Source organism: Coregonus lavaretus, assembly GCF_964263955.1.
Source record: "Coregonus lavaretus genome assembly, chromosome: 19".
In the NCBI taxonomy this organism is placed as follows: Eukaryota; Metazoa; Chordata; class Actinopteri; order Salmoniformes; family Salmonidae; genus Coregonus; species Coregonus lavaretus.
In genome coordinates, this window is record NC_140006.1 from 47,239,098 (window position 1) to 47,260,384 (window position 21,287).

General features: G+C 36.9%; 1 protein-coding gene across 1 annotated transcript in view; it reads left to right on the forward strand.

The window, feature by feature from the left end:
* Positions 1-16,633, forward strand: part of LOC311147170 (acetyl-coenzyme A synthetase, cytoplasmic-like) — a 59,469-nt gene extending 42,836 nt beyond the window's left edge. The window contains exons 15-18 of the mRNA XM_084183813.1: positions 14,604-14,672; positions 14,952-15,128; positions 15,386-15,460; positions 15,562-16,633. Coding sequence (XP_084039939.1) covers positions 14,604-14,672; positions 14,952-15,128; positions 15,386-15,460; positions 15,562-15,689 — 449 coding nt within the window. The 3' untranslated portion in view covers positions 15,690-16,633. The remainder of the gene's footprint in view (positions 1-14,603; positions 14,673-14,951; positions 15,129-15,385; positions 15,461-15,561) is intronic.
* The last annotated feature ends 4,654 nt before the right edge of the window (positions 16,634-21,287 follow it).

Consider the following 21,287-nt stretch of genomic DNA (forward strand, 5'->3'; position numbering starts at 1 on the left):
ATCAGATCCTATCCTGTTAGATTCTATCCTGTTAGATTATATCCTGTTAGATACTGTCCTGTTAGATTATATCCTGTTAGATCCTATCAGATCCTATCCTGTTAGATCCTATCAGATTATATCCTGTTAGATTCTATCCTGTTAGATCCTATCAGATCCTATCCTGTTAGATCCTATCCTGTTAGATCCTATCCTGTTTGATTCTATCCTGTTAGATACTGTCCTGTTAGATTCTATCCTGTTAGATTCTATCCTGTTAGATTCTATCCTGTTAGATCCTGTTAGATCCTATCCAGTTAGATCCTATCAGATCCTATCCTGTTAGATTCTATCCTGTTAGATCCTATCAGATCCTATCCGGTTAGATTCTATCCTGTTAGATTCTATCCTGTTAGATCCTATCAGATCATATCCTGTTAGATTATATCCTGTTAGATTCTATCCTGTTAGATTCTATCCTGTTAGATCCTATCAGATCCTATCCTGTTAGATCCTATCAGATCCTATCCTGTTAGATTATATCCTGTTAGATCCTATCAGATCCTATCCTGTTAGATTATATCCTGTTAGATTCTATCCTGTTAGATCCTATCAGATCCTATCCTGTTAGATTCTATCCTGTTAGATTCTATCCTGTTAGATACTGTCCTGTTAGATTATATCCTGTTAGATCCTATCAGATCCTATCTTGTTAGATTATATCCTGTTAGATTCTATCCTGTTAGATCCTATCAGATCCTATCCTGTTAGATCCTATCAGATCCTATCCTGTTAGATCCTATCAGATTATATCCTGTTAGATTCTATCCTGTTAGATCCTATCAGATCCTATCCTGTTAGATCCTATCCTGTTAGATCCTATCCTGTTTGATTCTATCCTGTTAGATACTGTCCTGTTAGATACTGTCCTGTTAGATTCTATCCTGTTAGATTCTATCCTGTTAGATCCTGTTAGATCCTATCCTGTTAGATCCTATCAGATCCTATCCTGTTAGATTCTATCCTGTTAGATTCTATCCTGTTAGATTATATCCTGTTAGATTATATCAGATCCTATCCTGTTAGATTCTATCCTGTTAGATTCTATCCTGTTAGATTCTATCCTGTTAGATTATATCAGATCTTATCCTGTTAGATCCTATCCTGTTAGATTATATCCTGTTAGATTCTATCCTGTTAGATTATATCAGATCCTATCCTGTTAGATCCTATCCTGTTAGGTCCTATAAGATCCTATCCTGTTAGATCCTATCAGATCCTATCCTGTTAGATTCTATCCTGTTAGATCCTATCAGATCCTATCCTGTTAGATCCTATCAGATCCTATCCTGTTAGATCCTATCCTGTTAGATTATATCCTGTTAGATTATATCCTGTTAGATACTGTCCTGTTAGATTCTATCCTGTTAGATCCTATCAGATCCTATCCTGTTAGATCCTATCAGATTCTATCCTGTTAGATTCTATCCTGTTAGATCCTATCAGATCCTATCCTGTTAGATTCTATCCTGTTAGATTATATCCTGTTAGATCCTATCAGATTATATCCTCTTAGATTATATCCTGTTAGATTCTATCCTGTTAGATTCTATCCTGTTAGATTCTATCCTGTTAGATCCTGTTAGATCCTATCCTGTTAGATCCTATCAGATCCTATCCTGTTAGATTCTATCCTGTTAGATTCTATCCTGTTAGATTCTATCCTGTTAGATTATATCAGATCATATCCTGTTAGATTCTATCCTGTTAGATTATATCCTGTTAGATTCTATCCTGTTAGATTATATCAGATCCTATCCTGTTAGATCCTATCCTGTTAGGTCCTATCAGATCCTATCCTGTTAGATCCTATCAGATCCTATCCTGTTAGATTATATCCTGTTAGATCCTATCAGATCCTATCCTGTTAGACCCTATCAGATCCTATCCTGTTAGATTATATCCTGTTAGATTCTATCCTGTTAGATACTGTCCTGTTAGATTATATCCTGTTAGATCCTATCAGATCCTATCTTGTTAGATAACATCCTGTTAGATTCTATCCTGTTAGATCCTATCAGATCCTATCCTGTTAGATCCTATCAGATCCTATCCTGTTAGATTCTATCCTGTTAGATCCTATCAGATCCTATCCTGTTAGATTATATCCTGTTAGATTCTATCCTGTTAGATCCTATCAGATCCTATCCTGTTAGATTCTATCCTGTTAGATTCTATCCTGTTAGATACTGTCCTGTTAGATTATATCCTGTTAGATCCTATCAGATCCTATCCTGTTAGATCCTATCAGATTATATCCTGTTAGATTCTATCCTGTTAGATCCTATCAGATCCTATCCTGTTAGATCCTATCCTGTTAGATCCTATCCTGTTTGATTCTATCCTGTTAGATACTGTCCTGTTAGATACTGTCCTGTTAGATTCTATCCTGTTAGATTCTATCCTGTTAGATCCTGTTAGATCCTATCCTGTTAGATCCTATCAGATCCTATCCTGTTAGATTCTATCCTGTTAGATTATATCCTGTTAGATTCTATCCTGTTAGATTCTATCCTGTTAGATCCTGTTAGATCCTATCCTGTTAGATCCTATTAGATCCTATCCTGTTAGATTCTATCCTGTTAGATTCTATCCTGTTAGATTATATCCTGTTAGATTATATCAGATCCTATCCTGTTAGATTCTATCCTGTTAGATTCTATCCTGTTAGATTCTATCCTGTTAGATTATATCCGATCCTATCCTGTTAGATCCTATCCTGTTAGATTCTATCCTGTTAGATTCTATCCTGTTAGATCCTGTTAGATCCTATCCTGTTAGATCCTATCAGATCCTATCCTGTTAGATTCTATCCTGTTAGATTCTATCCTGTTAGATTCTATCCTGTTAGATTATATCAGATCATATCCTGTTAGATTCTATCCTGTTAGATTATATCCTGTTAGATTCTATCCTGTTAGATTATATCAGATCCTATCCTGTTAGATTCTATCCTGTTAGATCCTATCAGATCCTATCCTGTTAGATCCTATCAGATCCTATCCTGTTAGATTCTATCCTGTTAGATCCTATCAGATCCTATCCTGTTAGATTATATCCTGTTAGATTCTATCCTGTTAGATCCTATCAGATCCTATCCTGTTAGATTCTATCCTGTTAGATTCTATCCTGTTAGATACTGTCCTGTTAGATTATATCCTGTTAGATCCTATCAGATCCTATCTTGTTAGATTATATCCTGTTAGATTCTATCCTGTTAGATCCTATCAGATCCTATCCTGTTAGATCCTATCAGATCCTATCCTGTTAGATTCTATCCTGTTAGATCCTATCAGATCCTATCCTGTTAGATTATATCCTGTTAGATTCTATCCTGTTAGATCCTATCAGATCCTATCCTGTTAGATTCTATCCTGTTAGATTCTATCCTGTTAGATACTGTCCTGTTAGATTATATCCTGTTAGATCCTATCAGATCCTATCCTGTTAGATCCTATCAGATTATATCCTGTTAGATTCTATCCTGTTAGATCCTATCAGATCCTATCCTGTTAGATCCTATCCTGTTAGATCCTATCCTGTTTGATTCTATCCTGTTAGATACTGTCCTGTTAGATACTGTCCTGTTAGATTATATCCTGTTAGATTCTATCCTGTTAGATCCTGTTAGATCCTATCCTGTTAGATCCTATCAGATCCTATCCTGTTAGATTCTATCCTGTTAGATTCTATCCTGTTAGATTATATCCTGTTAGATTCTATCCTGTTAGATCCTGTTAGATCCTATCCTGTTAGATCCTATTAGATCCTATCCTGTTAGATTCTATCCTGTTAGATTCTATCCTGTTAGATTATATCCTGTTAGATTATATCAGATCCTATCCTGTTAGATTCTATCCTGTTAGATTCTATCCTGTTAGATTCTATCCTGTTAGATTATATCAGATCTTATCCTGTTAGATCCTATCCTGTTAGATTATATCCTGTTAGATTCTATCCTGTTAGATTATATCAAATCCTATCCTGTTAGATCCTATCCTGTTAGGTCCTATCAGATCCTATCCTGTTAGATCCTATCAGATCCTATCCTGTTAGATTCTATCCTGTTAGATCCTATCAGATCCTATCCTGTTAGATCCTATCAGATCCTATCCTGTTAGATCCTATCCTGTTAGATTATATCCTGTTAGATTATATCCTGTTAGATACTGTCCTGTTAGATTCTATCCTGTTAGATCCTATCAGATCCTATCCTCTTAGATCCTATCAGATTCTATCCTGTTAGATTCTATCCTGTTAGATCCTATCAGATCCTATCCTGTTAGATTCTATCCTGTTAGATTATATCCTGTTAGATCCTATCAGATTATATCCTCTTAGATTCTATCCTGTTAGATTCTATCCTGTTAGATTCTATCCTGTTAGATTCTATCCTGTTAGATCCTGTTAGATCCTATCCTGTTAGATCCTATCAGATCCTATCCTGTTAGATTCTATCCTGTTAGATTCTATCCTGTTAGATTCTATCCTGTTAGATTATATCAGATCATATCCTGTTAGATTCTATCCTGTTAGATTATATCCTGTTAGATTCTATCCTGTTAGATTATATCAGATCCTATCCTGTTAGATCCTATCCTGTTAGGTCCTATCAGATCCTATCCTGTTAGATCCTATCAGATCCTATCCTGTTAGATTATATCCTGTTAGATCCTATCAGATCCTATCCTGTTAGACCCTATCAGATCCTATCCTGTTAGATTCTATCCTGTTAGATTCTATCCTGTTAGATACTGTCCTGTTAGATTATATCCTGTTAGATCCTATCAGATCCTATCTTGTTAGATAACATCCTGTTAGATTCTATCCTGTTAGATCCTATCAGATCCTATCCTGTTAGATCCTATCAGATCCTATCCTGTTAGATTCTATCCTGTTAGATCCTATCAGATCCTATCCTGTTAGATTATATCCTGTTAGATTCTATCCTGTTAGATCCTATCAGATCCTATCCTGTTAGATTCTATCCTGTTAGATTCTATCCTGTTAGATACTGTCCTGTTAGATTATATCCTGTTAGATCCTATCAGATCCTATCCTGTTAGATCCTATCAGATTATATCCTGTTAGATTCTATCCTGTTAGATCCTATCAGATCCTATCCTGTTAGATCCTATCCTGTTAGATCCTATCCTGTTTGATTCTATCCTGTTAGATACTGTCCTGTTAGATACTGTCCTGTTAGATTCTATCCTGTTAGATTCTATCCTGTTAGATCCTGTTAGATCCTATCCTGTTAGATCCTATCAGATCCTATCCTGTTAGATTCTATCCTGTTAGATTATATCCTGTTAGATTCTATCCTGTTAGATTCTATCCTGTTAGATCCTGTTAGATCCTATCCTGTTAGATCCTATTAGATCCTATCCTGTTAGATTCTATCCTGTTAGATTCTATCCTGTTAGATTATATCCTGTTAGATTATATCAGATCCTATCCTGTTAGATTCTATCCTGTTAGATTCTATCCTGTTAGATTCTATCCTGTTAGATTATATCAGATCCTATCCTGTTAGATCCTATCCTGTTAGATTCTATCCTGTTAGATTCTATCCTGTTAGATCCTGTTAGATCCTATCCTGTTAGATCCTATCAGATCCTATCCTGTTAGATTCTATCCTGTTAGATTCTATCCTGTTAGATTCTATCCTGTTAGATTATATCAGATCATATCCTGTTAGATTCTATCCTGTTAGATTATATCCTGTTAGATTCTATCCTGTTAGATTATATCAGATCCTATCCTGTTAGATTCTATCCTGTTAGATCCTATCAGATCCTATCCTGTTAGATCCTATCAGATCCTATCCTGTTAGATTCTATCCTGTTAGATCCTATCAGATCCTATCCTGTTAGATTATATCCTGTTAGATTCTATCCTGTTAGATCCTATCAGATCCTATCCTGTTAGATTCTATCCTGTTAGATTCTATCCTGTTAGATACTGTCCTGTTAGATTATATCCTGTTAGATCCTATCAGATCCTATCCTGTTAGATCCTATCAGATTATATCCTGTTAGATTCTATCCTGTTAGATCCTATCAGATCCTATCCTGTTAGATCCTATCCTGTTAGATCCTATCCTGTTTGATTCTATCCTGTTAGATACTGTCCTGTTAGATACTGTCCTGTTAGATTCTATCCTGTTAGATTATATCCTGTTAGATCCTGTTAGATCCTATCCTGTTAGATCCTATCAGATCCTATCCTGTTAGATCCTATCAGATTCTATCCTGTTAGATTCTATCCTGTTAGATCCTATCAGATCCTATCCTGTTAGATTCTATCCTGTTAGATTATATCCTGTTAGATCCTATCAGATTCTATCCTGTTAGATTCTATCCTGTTAGATTCTATCCTGTTATATCCTATCCTGTTAGGTCCTATCAGATCCTATCCTGTTAGATCCTATCAGATCCTATCCTGTTAGATCCTATCCTGTTAGATCCTATTAGATCCTATCCTGTTAGATTCTATCCTGTTAGATTCTATCCTGTTAGATTCTATCCTGTTAGATTATATCAGATCCTATCCTGTTAGATTCTATCCTGTTAGATTCTATCCTGTTAGATTCTATCCTGTTAGATTATATCAGATCCTATCCTGTTAGATCCTATCCTGTTAGATTCTATCCTGTTAGATTCTATCCTGTTAGATCCTGTTAGATCCTATCCTGTTAGATCCTATCAGATCCTATCCTGTTAGATTCTATCCTGTTAGATTCTATCCTGTTAGATTCTATCCTGTTAGATTATATCAGATCATATCCTGTTAGATTCTATCCTGTTAGATTATATCCTGTTAGATTCTATCCTGTTAGATTATATCAGATCCTATCCTGTTAGATTCTATCCTGTTAGATCCTATCAGATCCTATCCTGTTAGATCCTATCAGATCCTATCCTGTTAGATTCTATCCTGTTAGATCCTATCAGATCCTATCCTGTTAGATTTTATCCTGTTAGATTCTATCCTGTTAGATCCTATCAGATCCTATCCTGTTAGATTCTATCCTGTTAGATTCTATCCTGTTAGATACTGTCCTGTTAGATTATATCCTGTTAGATCCTATCAGATCCTATCCTGTTAGATCCTATCAGATTATATCCTGTTAGATTCTATCCTGTTAGATCCTATCAGATCCTATCCTGTTAGATCCTATCCTGTTAGATCCTATCCTGTTTGATTCTATCCTGTTAGATACTGTCCTGTTAGATACTGTCCTGTTAGATTCTATCCTGTTAGATTATATCCTGTTAGATCCTGTTAGATCCTATCCTGTTAGATCCTATCAGATCCTATCCTGTTAGATCCTATCAGATTCTATCCTGTTAGATTCTATCCTGTTAGATCCTATCAGATCCTATCCTGTTAGATTCTATCCTGTTAGATTATATCCTGTTAGATCCTATCAGATTCTATCCTGTTAGATTCTATCCTGTTAGATTCTATCCTGTTATATCCTATCCTGTTAGGTCCTATCAGATCCTATCCTGTTAGATCCTATCAGATCCTATCCTGTTAGATCCTATCCTGTTAGATCCTATTAGATCCTATCCTGTTAGATTCTATCCTGTTAGATTCTATCCTGTTAGATTATATCCTGTTAGATTATATCAGATCCTATCCTGTTAGATTCTATCCTGTTAGATTCTATCCTGTTAGATTCTATCCTGTTAGATTATATCAGATCCTATCCTGTTAGATCCTATCCTGTTAGATTCTATCCTGTTAGATTCTATCCTGTTAGATCCTGTTAGATCCTATCCTGTTAGATCCTATCAGATCCTATCCTGTTAGATTCTATCCTGTTAGATTCTATCCTGTTAGATTCTATCCTGTTAGATTATATCAGATCATATCCTGTTAGATTCTATCCTGTTAGATTATATCCTGTTAGATTCTATCCTGTTAGATTATATCAGATCCTATCCTGTTAGATTCTATCCTGTTAGATCCTATCAGATCCTATCCTGTTAGATCCTATCAGATCCTATCCTGTTAGATTCTATCCTGTTAGATCCTATCAGATCCTATCCTGTTAGATTATATCCTGTTAGATTCTATCCTGTTAGATCCTATCAGATCCTATCCTGTTAGATTCTATCCTGTTAGATTCTATCCTGTTAGATACTGTCCTGTTAGATTATATCCTGTTAGATCCTATCAGATCCTATCCTGTTAGATCCTATCAGATTATATCCTGTTAGATTCTATCCTGTTAGATCCTATCAGATCCTATCCTGTTAGATCCTATCCTGTTAGATCCTATCCTGTTTGATTCTATCCTGTTAGATACTGTCCTGTTAGATACTGTCCTGTTAGATTCTATCCTGTTAGATTATATCCTGTTAGATCCTGTTAGATCCTATCCTGTTAGATCCTATCAGATCCTATCCTGTTAGATCCTATCAGATTCTATCCTGTTAGATTCTATCCTGTTAGATCCTATCAGATCCTATCCTGTTAGATTCTATCCTGTTAGATTATATCCTGTTAGATCCTATCAGATTCTATCTTGTTAGATTCTATCCTGTTAGATTCTATCCTGTTATATCCTATCCTGTTAGGTCCTATCAGATCCTATCCTGTTAGATCCTATCAGATCCTATCCTGTTAGATTCTATCCTGTTAGATCCTATCAGATCCTATCCTGTTAGATTCTATCCTGTTAGATTCTATCCTGTTAGATCCTATCCTGTTAGATTCTATCCTGTTAGATTCTATCATGTTAGATTCTATCCTGTTAGATTCTATCCTGTTAGATTCTATCCTGTTATATTCTATCCTGTTATATTCTATCCTGTTAGATACTATCCTGTTAGATTCTATACTGTTAGATTCTATCCTGTTAGATTATATCCTGTTAGATTCTATCCTGTTAGATACTATCCTGTTAGATTCTATCCTGTTAGATCCTATCAGATCCTATCCTGTTAGATTCTATCCTGTTAGATTATATCCTGCTAGATTATATCCTGTTATATTCTATCCTGTTAGATTCTATCCTGTTAGATTATATCCTGTTAGATTCTATCCTGTTAGATCCTATCAGATTATATCCTGTTAGATTCTATCCTGTTAGATCCTATCAGATCCTATCCTGTTAGATTCTATCCTGTTAGATTCTATCCTGCTAGATTCTATCCTGTTAGATCCTATCCTGTTAGATTCTATCCTGTTAGATTCTATCCTGTTAGATACTATCCTGTTAGATTCTATCCTGTTAGATTCTATCCTGTTAGATTATATCCTGTTAGATTATATCCTGTTAGATTCTATCCTGTTAGATACTATCCTGTTAGATTCTATCCTGTTAGATCCTATCAGATCCTATCCTGTTAGATTCTATCCTGTTAGATTATATCCTGCTAGATTATATCCTGTTATATTCTATCCTGTTAGATTCTATCCTGTTAGATTATATCCTGTTAGATTATATCCTGTTAGATCCTATCAGATTATATCCTGTTAGATTCTATCCTGTTAGATCCTATCAGATCCTATCCTGTTAGATCCTATCCTGTTAGATTCTATCCTGCTAGATTCTATCCTGTTAGATTATATCCTGTTAGATTCTATCCTGTTAGATTATATCCTGTTAGATTCTATCCTGTTAGATACTATCCTGTTAGATTCTATCCTGTTAGATACTATCCTGTTAGATTCTATCCTGTTAGATCCTATCAGATCCTATCCTGTTAGATTCTATCCTGTTAGATTATATCCTGCTAGATTATATCCTGTTATATTCTATCCTGTTAGATTCTATCCTGTTTGATTCTATCCTGTTAGATACTGTCCTGTTAGATACTGTCCTGTTAGATTATATCCTGTTAGATTCTATCCTGTTAGATCCTGTTAGATCCTATCCAGTTAGATCCTATCAGATCCTATCCTGTTAGATTCTATCCTGTTAGATCCTATCAGATCCTATCCGGTTAGATTCTATCCTGTTAGATTCTATACTGTTAGATCCTATCAGATCATATCCTGTTAGATTATATCCTGTTAGATTCTATCCTGTTAGATTCTATCCTGTTAGATCCTATCAGATCCTATCCTGTTAGATCCTATCAGATCCTATCCTGTTAGATTCTATCATGTTAGATCCTATCAGATCCTATCCTGTTAGATTATATCCTGTTAGATTCTATCCTGTTAGATCCTATCAGATCCTATCCTGTTAGATTCTATCCTGTTAGATTTATCCTGTTAGATACTGTCCTTTTAGATTATATCCTGTTAGATCCTATCAGATCCTATCCTGTTAGATTATATCCTGTTAGATTCTATCCTGTTAGATCCTATCAGATCCTATCCTGTTAGATCCTATCAGATCCTATCCTGTTAGATTCTATCCTGTTAGATCCTATCAGATCCTATCCTGTTAGATTATATCCTGTTAGATTCTATCCTGTTAGATCCTATCAGATCCTATCCTGTTAGATTCTATCCTGTTAGATTCTATCCTGTTAGATACTGTCCTGTTAGATTATATCCTGTTAGATCCTATCAGATCCTATCCTGTTAGATCCTATCAGATTATATCCTGTTAGATTCTATCCTGTTAGATCCTATCAGATCCTATCCTGTTAGATCATATCCTGTTAGATCCTATCCTGTTTGATTCTATCCTGTTAGATACTGTCCTGTTAGATTCTATCCTGTTAGATTATATCCTGTTAGATCCTGTTAGATCCTATCCTGTTAGATCCTATCAGATCCTATCCTGTTAGATTCTATCCTGTTAGATTCTATCCTGTTAGATTCTATCCTGTTAGATTCTATCCTGTTGGATCCTGTTAGATCCTATCCTGTTAGATCCTATTAGATCCTATCCTGTTAGATTCTATCCTGTTAGATTCTATCCTGTTAGATTCTATCCTGTTAGATTCTATCCTGTTAGATTATATCCTGTTAGATCCTGTTAGATCCTATCCTGTTAGATCCTATCAGATCCTATCCTGTTAGATTCTATCCTGTTAGATTCTATCCTTTTAGATTCTATCCTTTTAGATTATATCAGATCATATCCTGTTAGATTCTATCCTGTTAGATTCTATCCTGTTAGATTCTATCCTGTTAGATTATATCAGATCCTATCCTGTTAGATCCTATCCTGTTAGATTCTATCCTGTTAGATTCTATCCTGTTAGATTCTATCCTGTTAGATCCTGTTAGATCCTATCCTGTTAGATCCTATCAGATCCTATCCTGTTAGATTCTATCCTGTTAGATTATATCCTGTTAGATTCTATCCTGTTAGATTATATCAGATCATATCCTGTTAGATTCTATCCTGTTAGATTCTATCCTGTTAGATTCTATCCTGTTAGATTATATCAGATCCTATCCTGTTAGATCCTATCCTGTTAGGTCCTATCAGATCCTATCCTGTTAGATCCTATCAGATCCTATCCTGTTAGATTCTATCCTGTTAGATCCTATCAGATCCTATCCTGTTAGATCCTATCCTGTTAGATTATATCCTGTTAGATTCTATCCTGTTAGATCCTATCAGATCCTATCCTGTTAGATCCTATCAGATTCTATCCTGTTAGATTCTATCCTGTTAGATCCTATCAGATCCTATCCTGTTAGATTCTATCCTGTTAGATTATATCCTGTTAGATCCTATCAGATTCTATCCTATTAGATTCTATCCTGTTAGATTCTATCCTGTTAGATCCTATCCTGTTAGGTCCTATCAGATCCTATCCTGTTAGATCCTATCAGATCCTATCCTGTTAGATTCTATCCTGTTAGATCCTATCAGATCCTATCCTGTTAGATTCTATCCTGTTAGATTCTATCCTGTTAGATCCTATCAGATTCTATCCTGTTAGATTCTATCCTGTTAGATTCTATCCTGTTAGATTCTATCCTGTTAGATTCTATCCTGTTAGATCCTATCAGATCCTATCCTGTTAGATTCTATCCTGTTAGATCCTATCAGATCCTATCCTGTTAGATTCTATCCTGTTAGATTATATCCTGCTAGATTATATCCTGTTATATTCTATCCTGTTAGATTCTATCCTGTTAGATTCTATCCTGTTAGATTATATCCTGTTAGATCCTATCAGATTATATCCTGTTAGATTCTATCCTGTTAGATCCTATCAGATCCTATCATGTTAGATTCTATCCTGTTAGATTCTATCCTGCTAGATTATATCCTGTTAGATTCTATCCTGTTAGATTCTATCCTGTTAGATTCTATCAGATCCTATCCTGTTAGATTCTATCCTGTTAGATTATATCCTGTTATATTCTATCCTGTTAGATTCTATCCTGTTAGATTATATCCTGTTATATTCTATCCTGTTAGATTCTATCCTGTTAGATACTATCCTGTTAGATTCTATACTGTTATATTCTATCCTGTTTGATTATATCCTGTTAGATTCTATCCTGTTAGATACTATCCTGTTAGATTCTATCCTGTTAGATCCTATCAGATCCTATCCTGTTAGATTCTATCCTGTTAGATTCTATCCTGCTAGATTATATCCTGTTATATTATATCCTGTTAGATTCTATCCTGTTAGATTCTATCCTGTTAGATTCTATCCTGTTAGATCCTATCAGATTATATCCTGTTAGATTCTATCCTGTTAGATCCTATCAGATCCTATCCTGTTAGATTCTATCCTGTTAGATTCTATCCTGCTAGATTCTATCCTGTTAGATCCTATCCTGTTAGATTCTATCCTGTTAGATCCTATCCTGTTAGATTCTATCCTGTTAGATTCTATCCTGTTAGATTCTATCCTGTTAGATTATATCCTGTTAGATTCTATCCTGTTAGATACTATCCTGTTAGATTATATCCTGTTAAATCCTATCAGATCCTATCCTGTTAGATTCTATCCTGTTAGATTATATCCTGCTAGATTATATCCTGTTATATTCTATCCTGTTAGATTCTATCCTGTTAGATTATATCCTGTTAGATCCTATCAGATTATATCCTGTTAGATTCTATCCTGTTAGATCCTATCAGATCCTATCCTGTTAGATTATATCCTGTTAGATTCTATCCTGCTAGATTCTATCCTGTTAGATTCTATCCTGTTATATTCTATCCTGTTAGATTCTATCCTGTTAGATACTATCCTGTTAGATTCTATACTGTTAGATTCTATCCTGTTAGATTATATCCTGTTAGATTCTATCCTGTTAGATACTATCCTGTTAGATTCTATCCTGTTAGATCCTATCAGATCCTATCCTGTTAGATTCTATCCTGTTAGATTATATCCTGCTAGATTATATCCTGTTATATTATATCCTGTTAGATTCTATCCTGTTAGATTCTATCCTGTTAGATTCTATCCTGTTAGATCCTATCAGATTATATCCTGTTAGATTCTATCCTGTTAGATCCTATCAGATCCTATCCTGTTAGATTCTATCCTGTTAGATTCTATCCTGCTAGATTCTATCCTGCTAGATTCTATCCTGTTAGATTCTATCCTGTTAGATTCTATCCTGTTATATTCTATCCTGTTAGATTCTATCCTGTTAGATACTATCCTGTTAGATTCTATACTGTTAGATTCTATCAGATCCTATCCTGTTAGATTCTATCCTGTTAGATTATATCCTGCTAGATTATATCCTGTTATATTCTATCCTGTTAGATTCTATCCTTTTAGATTCTATCCTGTTAGATTATATCCTGTTAGATCCTATCAGATTATATCCTGTTAGATTCTATCCTGTTAGATCCTATCAGATCCTATCCTGTTAGATTCTATCCTGTTAGATTATATCCTGTTAGATTCTATCCTGCTAGATTCTATCCTGCTAGATTCTATCCTGTTATATTCTATCCTGTTAGATTCTATCCTGTTAGATACTATCCTGTTAGATTCTATACTGTTAGATTCTATCCTGTTAGATTATATCCTGTTAGATTCTATCCTGTTAGATACTATCCTGTTAGATTCTATCCTGTTAGATCCTATCAGATCCTATCCTGTTAGATTCTATCCTGTTAGATTCTATCCTGTTAGATACTATCCTGTTAGATTCTATCCTGTTAGATTCTATCCTGTTAGATACTATCCTGTTAGATCCTGTCCTGTTAAAGACGATCCTGTTAGATCCTGTCCTGTTAAAGACGATCCTGTTAGATCCTGTCCTGTTAAAGACGATCCTGTTAGATCCTGTCCTGTTAAAGATGATCCTGTTAGATCCTGTCCTGTTAAAGACGATCCTGTTAGATCCTGTCCTGTTAAAGATGATCCTGTTAGATCCTGTCCTGTTAGATCCTGTCCTGTTAGATCCTCTCCTGTTAAAGACGATCCTGTTAGATCCTGTCCTGTTAGATCCTGTCCTGTTAAAGACGATCCTGTTAGATCCTGTCCTGTTAGATGTGATCCTGTTACAGCCTATTCGGCTTCGCTGCTTGACCACTGTTATATCCAATCCTCTGTGACCACGTCCCAGCCATGATAAAAATGTCATAACACATGGCCTCTTATGTATTATTTCATATTCATTCATTAATTCACTCACTCGTTGTTTCCCAGGCTGCAGGAGAGATGGAGATGGCTACTACTGGATCACAGGCAGGATAGACGACATGATCAACGTATCAGGTCAATTATTTTCCACAGTTTTGCCACAGTGCTGCTGCTGCTGTGTTTTTTGGTGGTGTAGGTTGGATTATTGTAAAGCGCTTTGTGACACACGTCGCTTGTGAAAAGTGCTTTATGAATACATTTGATCTATTAATTAATTGAATGAGTGATTGTGGCTCACTTAACCTATTGATTTTAACTAGTGGAGCGGAGAACCTGCGTCTCAAGCTGTTCTCTATTATTAGTGATAACTCTGTACAGTCAGTAATAGAACCCATGTTTGTCGTCCTCCTCCAGGTCACCTGTTGAGTACAGCGGAGGTGGAGGCATCTCTAACAGAGCATGGAGCGGTGGCCGAGGCAGCAGTGGTCAGCAGACCCCACGCGGTCAAGGGGGAGTGTCTCTACTGTTTCGTTACTCTGAAGGACTGCAGAGAGTTCGACCGCGCTCTGGTGGAGGAACTCAAGAGACAAGGTAGGGCTTTCAGACGGAGGAAAAACTAGACAAAAAAACAAGAATCAAATTGATTGAAATTGAAGCCGAATCTATGTCCGTTATTGCCTTGAATTCCAGGTTTGTCCTTGTAGAAGGAATGCAAGGTTACGGCATCTGGCTTTGAGATTATGTCTATTACCATACTATGACTATCAGTTACAGTCGCCGTACCACCAGAGGGGTTTTCCCTGATGGTATTATATTTCACATTAAAACGTTTTTCTTATGTCTTGCAGTGAGAGAGAAGATTGGTCCTATCGCCACCCCAGACTTCATCCAGAACGCTCCTGGACTTCCTAAAACACGCTCTGGTAGGTACACTGTTTACTTCACACGATGATTGACTTTTACAGACATTTTATAATTGACTTTTTTTATTTATGTTTCATTTGACCAACAACATCATCCTCAGGTAAGATCATGAGGCGGGTCCTGAGGCAGATTGCCCGGAACGAGAAGGATCTAGGGGACCTTTCAACCCTGGCTGACCCTAAGGTCGTGGAGGTCCTGTTCAGCCAGCGGTGTGAGACAGCTGCTTGAAGGGCTGCATGTCAACACTCTGTGTGGCGTCCTTTCCTCGTGTCCTCTCCTTCTCTCCTCTCCTTGTCTCCTCTCCTTCATCTTCATTGTTCTGAAAACACAGGATAGGTGAATATAGGATATAGAATATTCAGTAGGCAATTTGGCGGATGGGATATTTTCTTTCTCTTACCTATTCAGCTTATATACCAGTGCAGATGAAGGAGAGGAGACAAGGAGTGGAAGCCAGGTTAGACGATTGAGACACACCCAGAGAGGCTCTCCTTCAAGTCACGGTGCGGATGAATACGGCACTGTTCCTGAATCAGTCTCAGGGCTTTTCATGTGCACTGTTTGGGGATGGGAGGACAGATCCTAGATCAGATCTTATGGGAAAACTATTGACTTTGAGTTATTCTATGTAGACAAACGATAATACAGAAGCAACAGTCCAATGAAAGTCCCCAGCCCAAACATTGCATTCAGTTTCATTTCCTTTTCTTTCCCGAACGGGGGTCAAACAGATGGGCCAAATAATTATAAATGCCACAATGTCATTTTGCATTTAATAATGGGTGGGCCCATATTGAGGTGAACTGGACCCAGAATCAGAATCTTACCCTTGTTGCCTGCTCAGTAACCTAACCTCTGGAACACTCTCTCAGTGTTCTAAATTATTGATCAGCTCAGGATGGATCAACATGATGAATCAGCTTGTAGCTTCCATCTTGCTTCTCACGATGTGCTCCTCAGACTTGATAGATTAGTAATGATCGGTAATGTCTAAATGATGAATGAAAGCTAGCTAGCTGTTTCACACTTTTTTATAGCTATGAAAAACTATCCCAGGGAGACCAGTCAGCTTTGCACACCAGGGGCTTGTATTTGTTTGGATGTCAATGTATATTTCCAACTTGAGATTTTAATGTTTTGTTGACATGAGAATAAAAGTGTTTCATGTTTAATGATTGTTCTTTTCAAATTCATATGAAAATCCTTTGAAAAGCTTTTTCTTCTAACGGGGAAGGCTTGTTAGACAACCCTCTTATGGTGCTCTGATGATATCATCGGCTAGTCTAGTCTAGTCAGAGCTGTGCTTCAGGGCTCTATTCAATCAGTATCGCGGAAAATGCAGCATTACAGCGTGATTTGAATTTTTAAAGGCAGTATTCCCACGTTAAGCGTATATACGGCGTTTACTGTGAACGCTGCAGATGTCGGCTCAATAGGAAAATTATCTTTCAATTTCAGCGCTGCAGATTGAATAGAGCCCTTACTGTGAAAGCCTCTACCCTACTTTCAAGGTTTAATAATAATAATAAGATGTTTGGCCGTCGCCTTTATCCAAAGCGACTTATAGTCATAAGTCCCAAGCGGGAAATGTTTCATGTTTTATTGTCACGTACACGTTGTACTGTGAAATGCCTTTCTTTGAGTTTTTTTTTTTTTGCCTTTCTTGATCCTACAAACGTTGGCGCTGCAAAGCGCTACCAACTTAGCCATGCAGGACCTGTTCTTTCCCTGTTGCTGTTTCTGATTGAGGGACAAACACATGCCTTAAGATGTTTCTGATTGAAGGATAGACACACACATGCCGTAAGATATCTGATCAGTCCAGCAGCGATTACAGAAGGAGTGAGGTACCTTATCTCAAGTGCCTTTTCAGCTGGAAACATGCTATCATGCAAAATATCCTTGAAGATAATCATCATTAGTTTGAAGTGCCTATAGACCATAGTAGAGCTGACGTCACTCTGTCAGACCAAGGACAGCCCTGTCAGCAGCCGACAGACGTTAGAAGACATTAGAGATTCAGAAGTCATGAAATCCAATTTTCCACTCCACTTATTCAATTACAAATGAGATTGGATTATATTTGTTCGTGTGTGCATGTACATGGATAAGCACACCAAGGACAATGCAATTCCCAGGCTGTGGTAAATGCCTGAATAGAAAATCAGTTTTAATATTGCAGATAGATTGTGAGTTCTATCAATGTAATTATCTGCATCATCATCAAGTTTTGAATCTGCCGTTGTTTTTTGTGTGTCAGTTCATAAACCATGTGCCAAGGATTCGGCACATCGAATATCTCTTCCCAACTAGTTTGCAACCTGTATGGGGCAGCTGACAATTTGTTGGTCAAATGAAATACATTTTTATTGGTCGCATATGTTTAGCAGATGATATTGATGCTTGTGTTCCTAGCTCCAGCAGTGCAGTAATATCTAATAATTCACAACATGTATAGTACCAGTCAAACGTTTGGACACACCTACTCATTCAAGGGTTTTTCTTTATTTTTTACTATTTTCTACATTGTAGATTAATAGTGAAGACATCAAAACTGTGAAATAACACATATGGAATCATGTAGTAACCAAAAAAGTGTTAAACAAATCAAAATATATATTTTATATGTGAGATTCTTCAAAGTAGCCACCCTTTGCCTTGATGACAGCTTTGCACACTCTTGGCATTCTCTCAACCAGCTTCACCTGGAATGCTTTTCCAACAGTCTCGAAGGAGTTCCCACATATGCTGAGCACTTGTTGGCTGCTTTTCCTTCACTCTGCGGTCCAACTCATCCCAAACCATCTCAATTGGGTTGAGGTTGGGTGATTGTGGAGGCCAGGTCATCTGATGCAGCACTCCATCACTCTCCTTCTTGGTCAAATAGCCCTTACACAGCCTGGAGGTGTGTTTTGGGTCATTGTCCTGTTGAAAAACAAATGATAGTCCCACTAAGTGCAAACCAGATGGGATGGCGTATCGCTGCAGAATGCTGTGGCAGCCATGCTGGTTAAGTGTGCCTTGAATTCTAAATAAATCACAGACAGTGTCACCAGCAAAGCACCCCCACACCATCACACCACCTCCACCATGATTCATGGTGGGAACCACACATGCTGAGATCATCCGTTCACCTACTCTGCGTCTCACAAAGACACAGTGTTTGGAACCAAAAATCTCAAATTTGGACTCCAGACCAAAGGACAGATTTCCACCGGTCTAATGTCCATTGCTTGTGTTTCTTGGCCCAAGCAGGTCTCTTCTTCTTATTGGTGTCCTTTAGTAGTTTTTATTTGGGCTGCAATCTGAGGCTGGTAACTCTAATTAACTTATCCTCTGCAGCAGAGGTAACTCTGGGTCTTCCTTTCCTGTGGCGGTCCTCATGAGAGCCAGTTTCATCATAGCGCTTGATGGTTTTTGTGACTGCACTTGAAGAAACGTTCAAAGTTTTTCCAGATTGACTGACCTTCATGTCTTAAAGTAATGATGGACTGTCGTTTCTCTTTGCTTATTTTGAGCTGTTCTTGCCATAATATGGACTTGGTCTTTTACCAAATAGGGCTATCTTCTGTATACCCCCCCACCTTTTCACAACACAACTGATTGGCTCAAACGCATTAAGAAGGAAAGAGATTTCACAAATGAACTTTTAAAAAGGCACACCTGTTAATTGAAATGCATTCCAGGTGACTACCTCATGAAGCTGGTTGAGAGAATACCAGGAGTGTGCAAAGTTGTCATCAAGGCAACGGGTGGCTACTTTGAAGAATCACAAATATTAAATATATTTTGATTTGTTAAACACTTTCATGGTTACTACATGATTCCACATGTGTTATTTCATAGTTTTGATGTCTTCAATGTAGAAAATAGTAAAAATATAGAAAAACCCTTGAATGAGTAGGTGTGTCCAAACGTTTGACTGGTACTGTAAGTGCCTTTGGAAAGTATTCAGACCCCTTGACTTTTTCCACATTTTGTTAGGTTACAGCCTTATTCTAAAATTGATTAAATTGTTTTTTCCCCTGATCAATATACACACAGTACCCCATAATGACAAAGCAAAAACAGGTTTTTAGAAATGTATAAAAAGAAACACCCTGAAATATCACATTTCCATAAGTATTCAGACCCTTTACTCAGTACTTTGTTGAAGCACCTTGGGCAGAAATTACAGCCTTGAGTCTTCTTGGGTATGACGCTACAAGCTTGGCACACCTGTATTTGGGGAGTTTCTCCCGTGCTTCTCTGCAGATCCTCTCAAGCTCTGTCAGGTTGGATGGGGAGCGTCGCTGCACAGCTATTTTCAGGTCTCTCCAGAGATGTTCGATCAGATTCAAGTCCGGGCTCTGGCTGGGCGACTCAAGGACATTCAGAGACTTGTCCCGAAGCCACTCCTGCGTTGTCTTGGCTGTGTGCTTAGGGTCGTTGTCCTGTTTTTGCTTTGTCATTATGGGGAATTGTGTGTAGATTGATGTGGGGAGAGAGGGGAAAATAGAGGCCAAGTAAGAGGGTGAGATAAAAAGAGAGAGATTCCTGTAGAGATGGAGATAAGTGGAGGAGGAGAGAAGAGAAAGACATACTGTAGAGAAAGAGAGAAGGAAACGAAGAGAAGGAGAAGGAAGAGAAGGAGAAGGAAGAGAGGAGAGGAGAAGGAAACGAGGGAGAGATGCAGGGGTTACCTATCCTGGAGTTATTAACCTATCCTGGAGTTATTAACCTATCCTGGAGTTATTAACCTATCCTGGAGTTATTAACCTATCCTGGAGTTATTAACCTCTCCTGGAGTTATTAGTGTTAATAATGAATGAGGCTCCAGAGAGGGGAGGAGAGAGACAGAAGACGGTGGCTTTACTTGACATCACTTATAAATGATAACAGGCCAGGAAAGGAAATGTAGGTGTCCCTAAACATGGACACATTATAGAGGCATCCTTTATTGTTGAAACTAAGGTTACTATAGTAAATGTTCACGAGGCATCCTGAATTTAAGATCTAATTAAATTATGAGAAATACACTGAAAAGGGAATTAGCCCTCGTCGTCTCCTATCAACACACTGGGTGTTATTAACTATTCAGTGGATTGGACCCCTCGTCTCCTATCAACACACTGGGTGTTATTAACTATCATAGTAACGACTGTTTCTCTCTCTATTTATATCATATTAACAACTGTACAAAACAGCATACATACTGTATATAGTAGTACAATCATTTACATAAAAATATCTTACTTTTAGACTAAAAGTGTATGTAAATGATTGTACTACTATGTAATTCCAATTGACTAAAGGTTTTAGTCAATTGGAGTTAACTGACAACAAACTGACAGTTGAAGATATCACCACCCTCATAATCAAATCAAATCAAATTTTATTTTGTCACATGCTTTGTAAACAACAGGTGTAGACTAACAGTGAAATGCTTCCTCATGGGCCCTTCCCAAACAATACAGAGAGAATGAAAGATACATCATATAAAATGAAAATAAAATGAGGAATAAATACACAGTGAATAACTTTAATGTTTAATGCAGAGATTCAAAAACGATTGTGGGTTTAGACAATTCGCCATTTACAGGTTATTTACGACTAAAGCCGACATTTGCAGCTTTTTGCGGACAAAGTGCGATCGGATTGCATCTTCACTCATTGGATGGTTCTATAATCGAACGAGTCCCTGCATACGAATACCTTGGTATTTGGATTGACAACGATTTATCGTATATTGTGTACATTTATGTTTTTCTATGCAATATGTGTTGTGTTTTATATTGTATTTGATTTGATTTTGATGTATTTTTTAAAAAAATTGTATATCCAGGG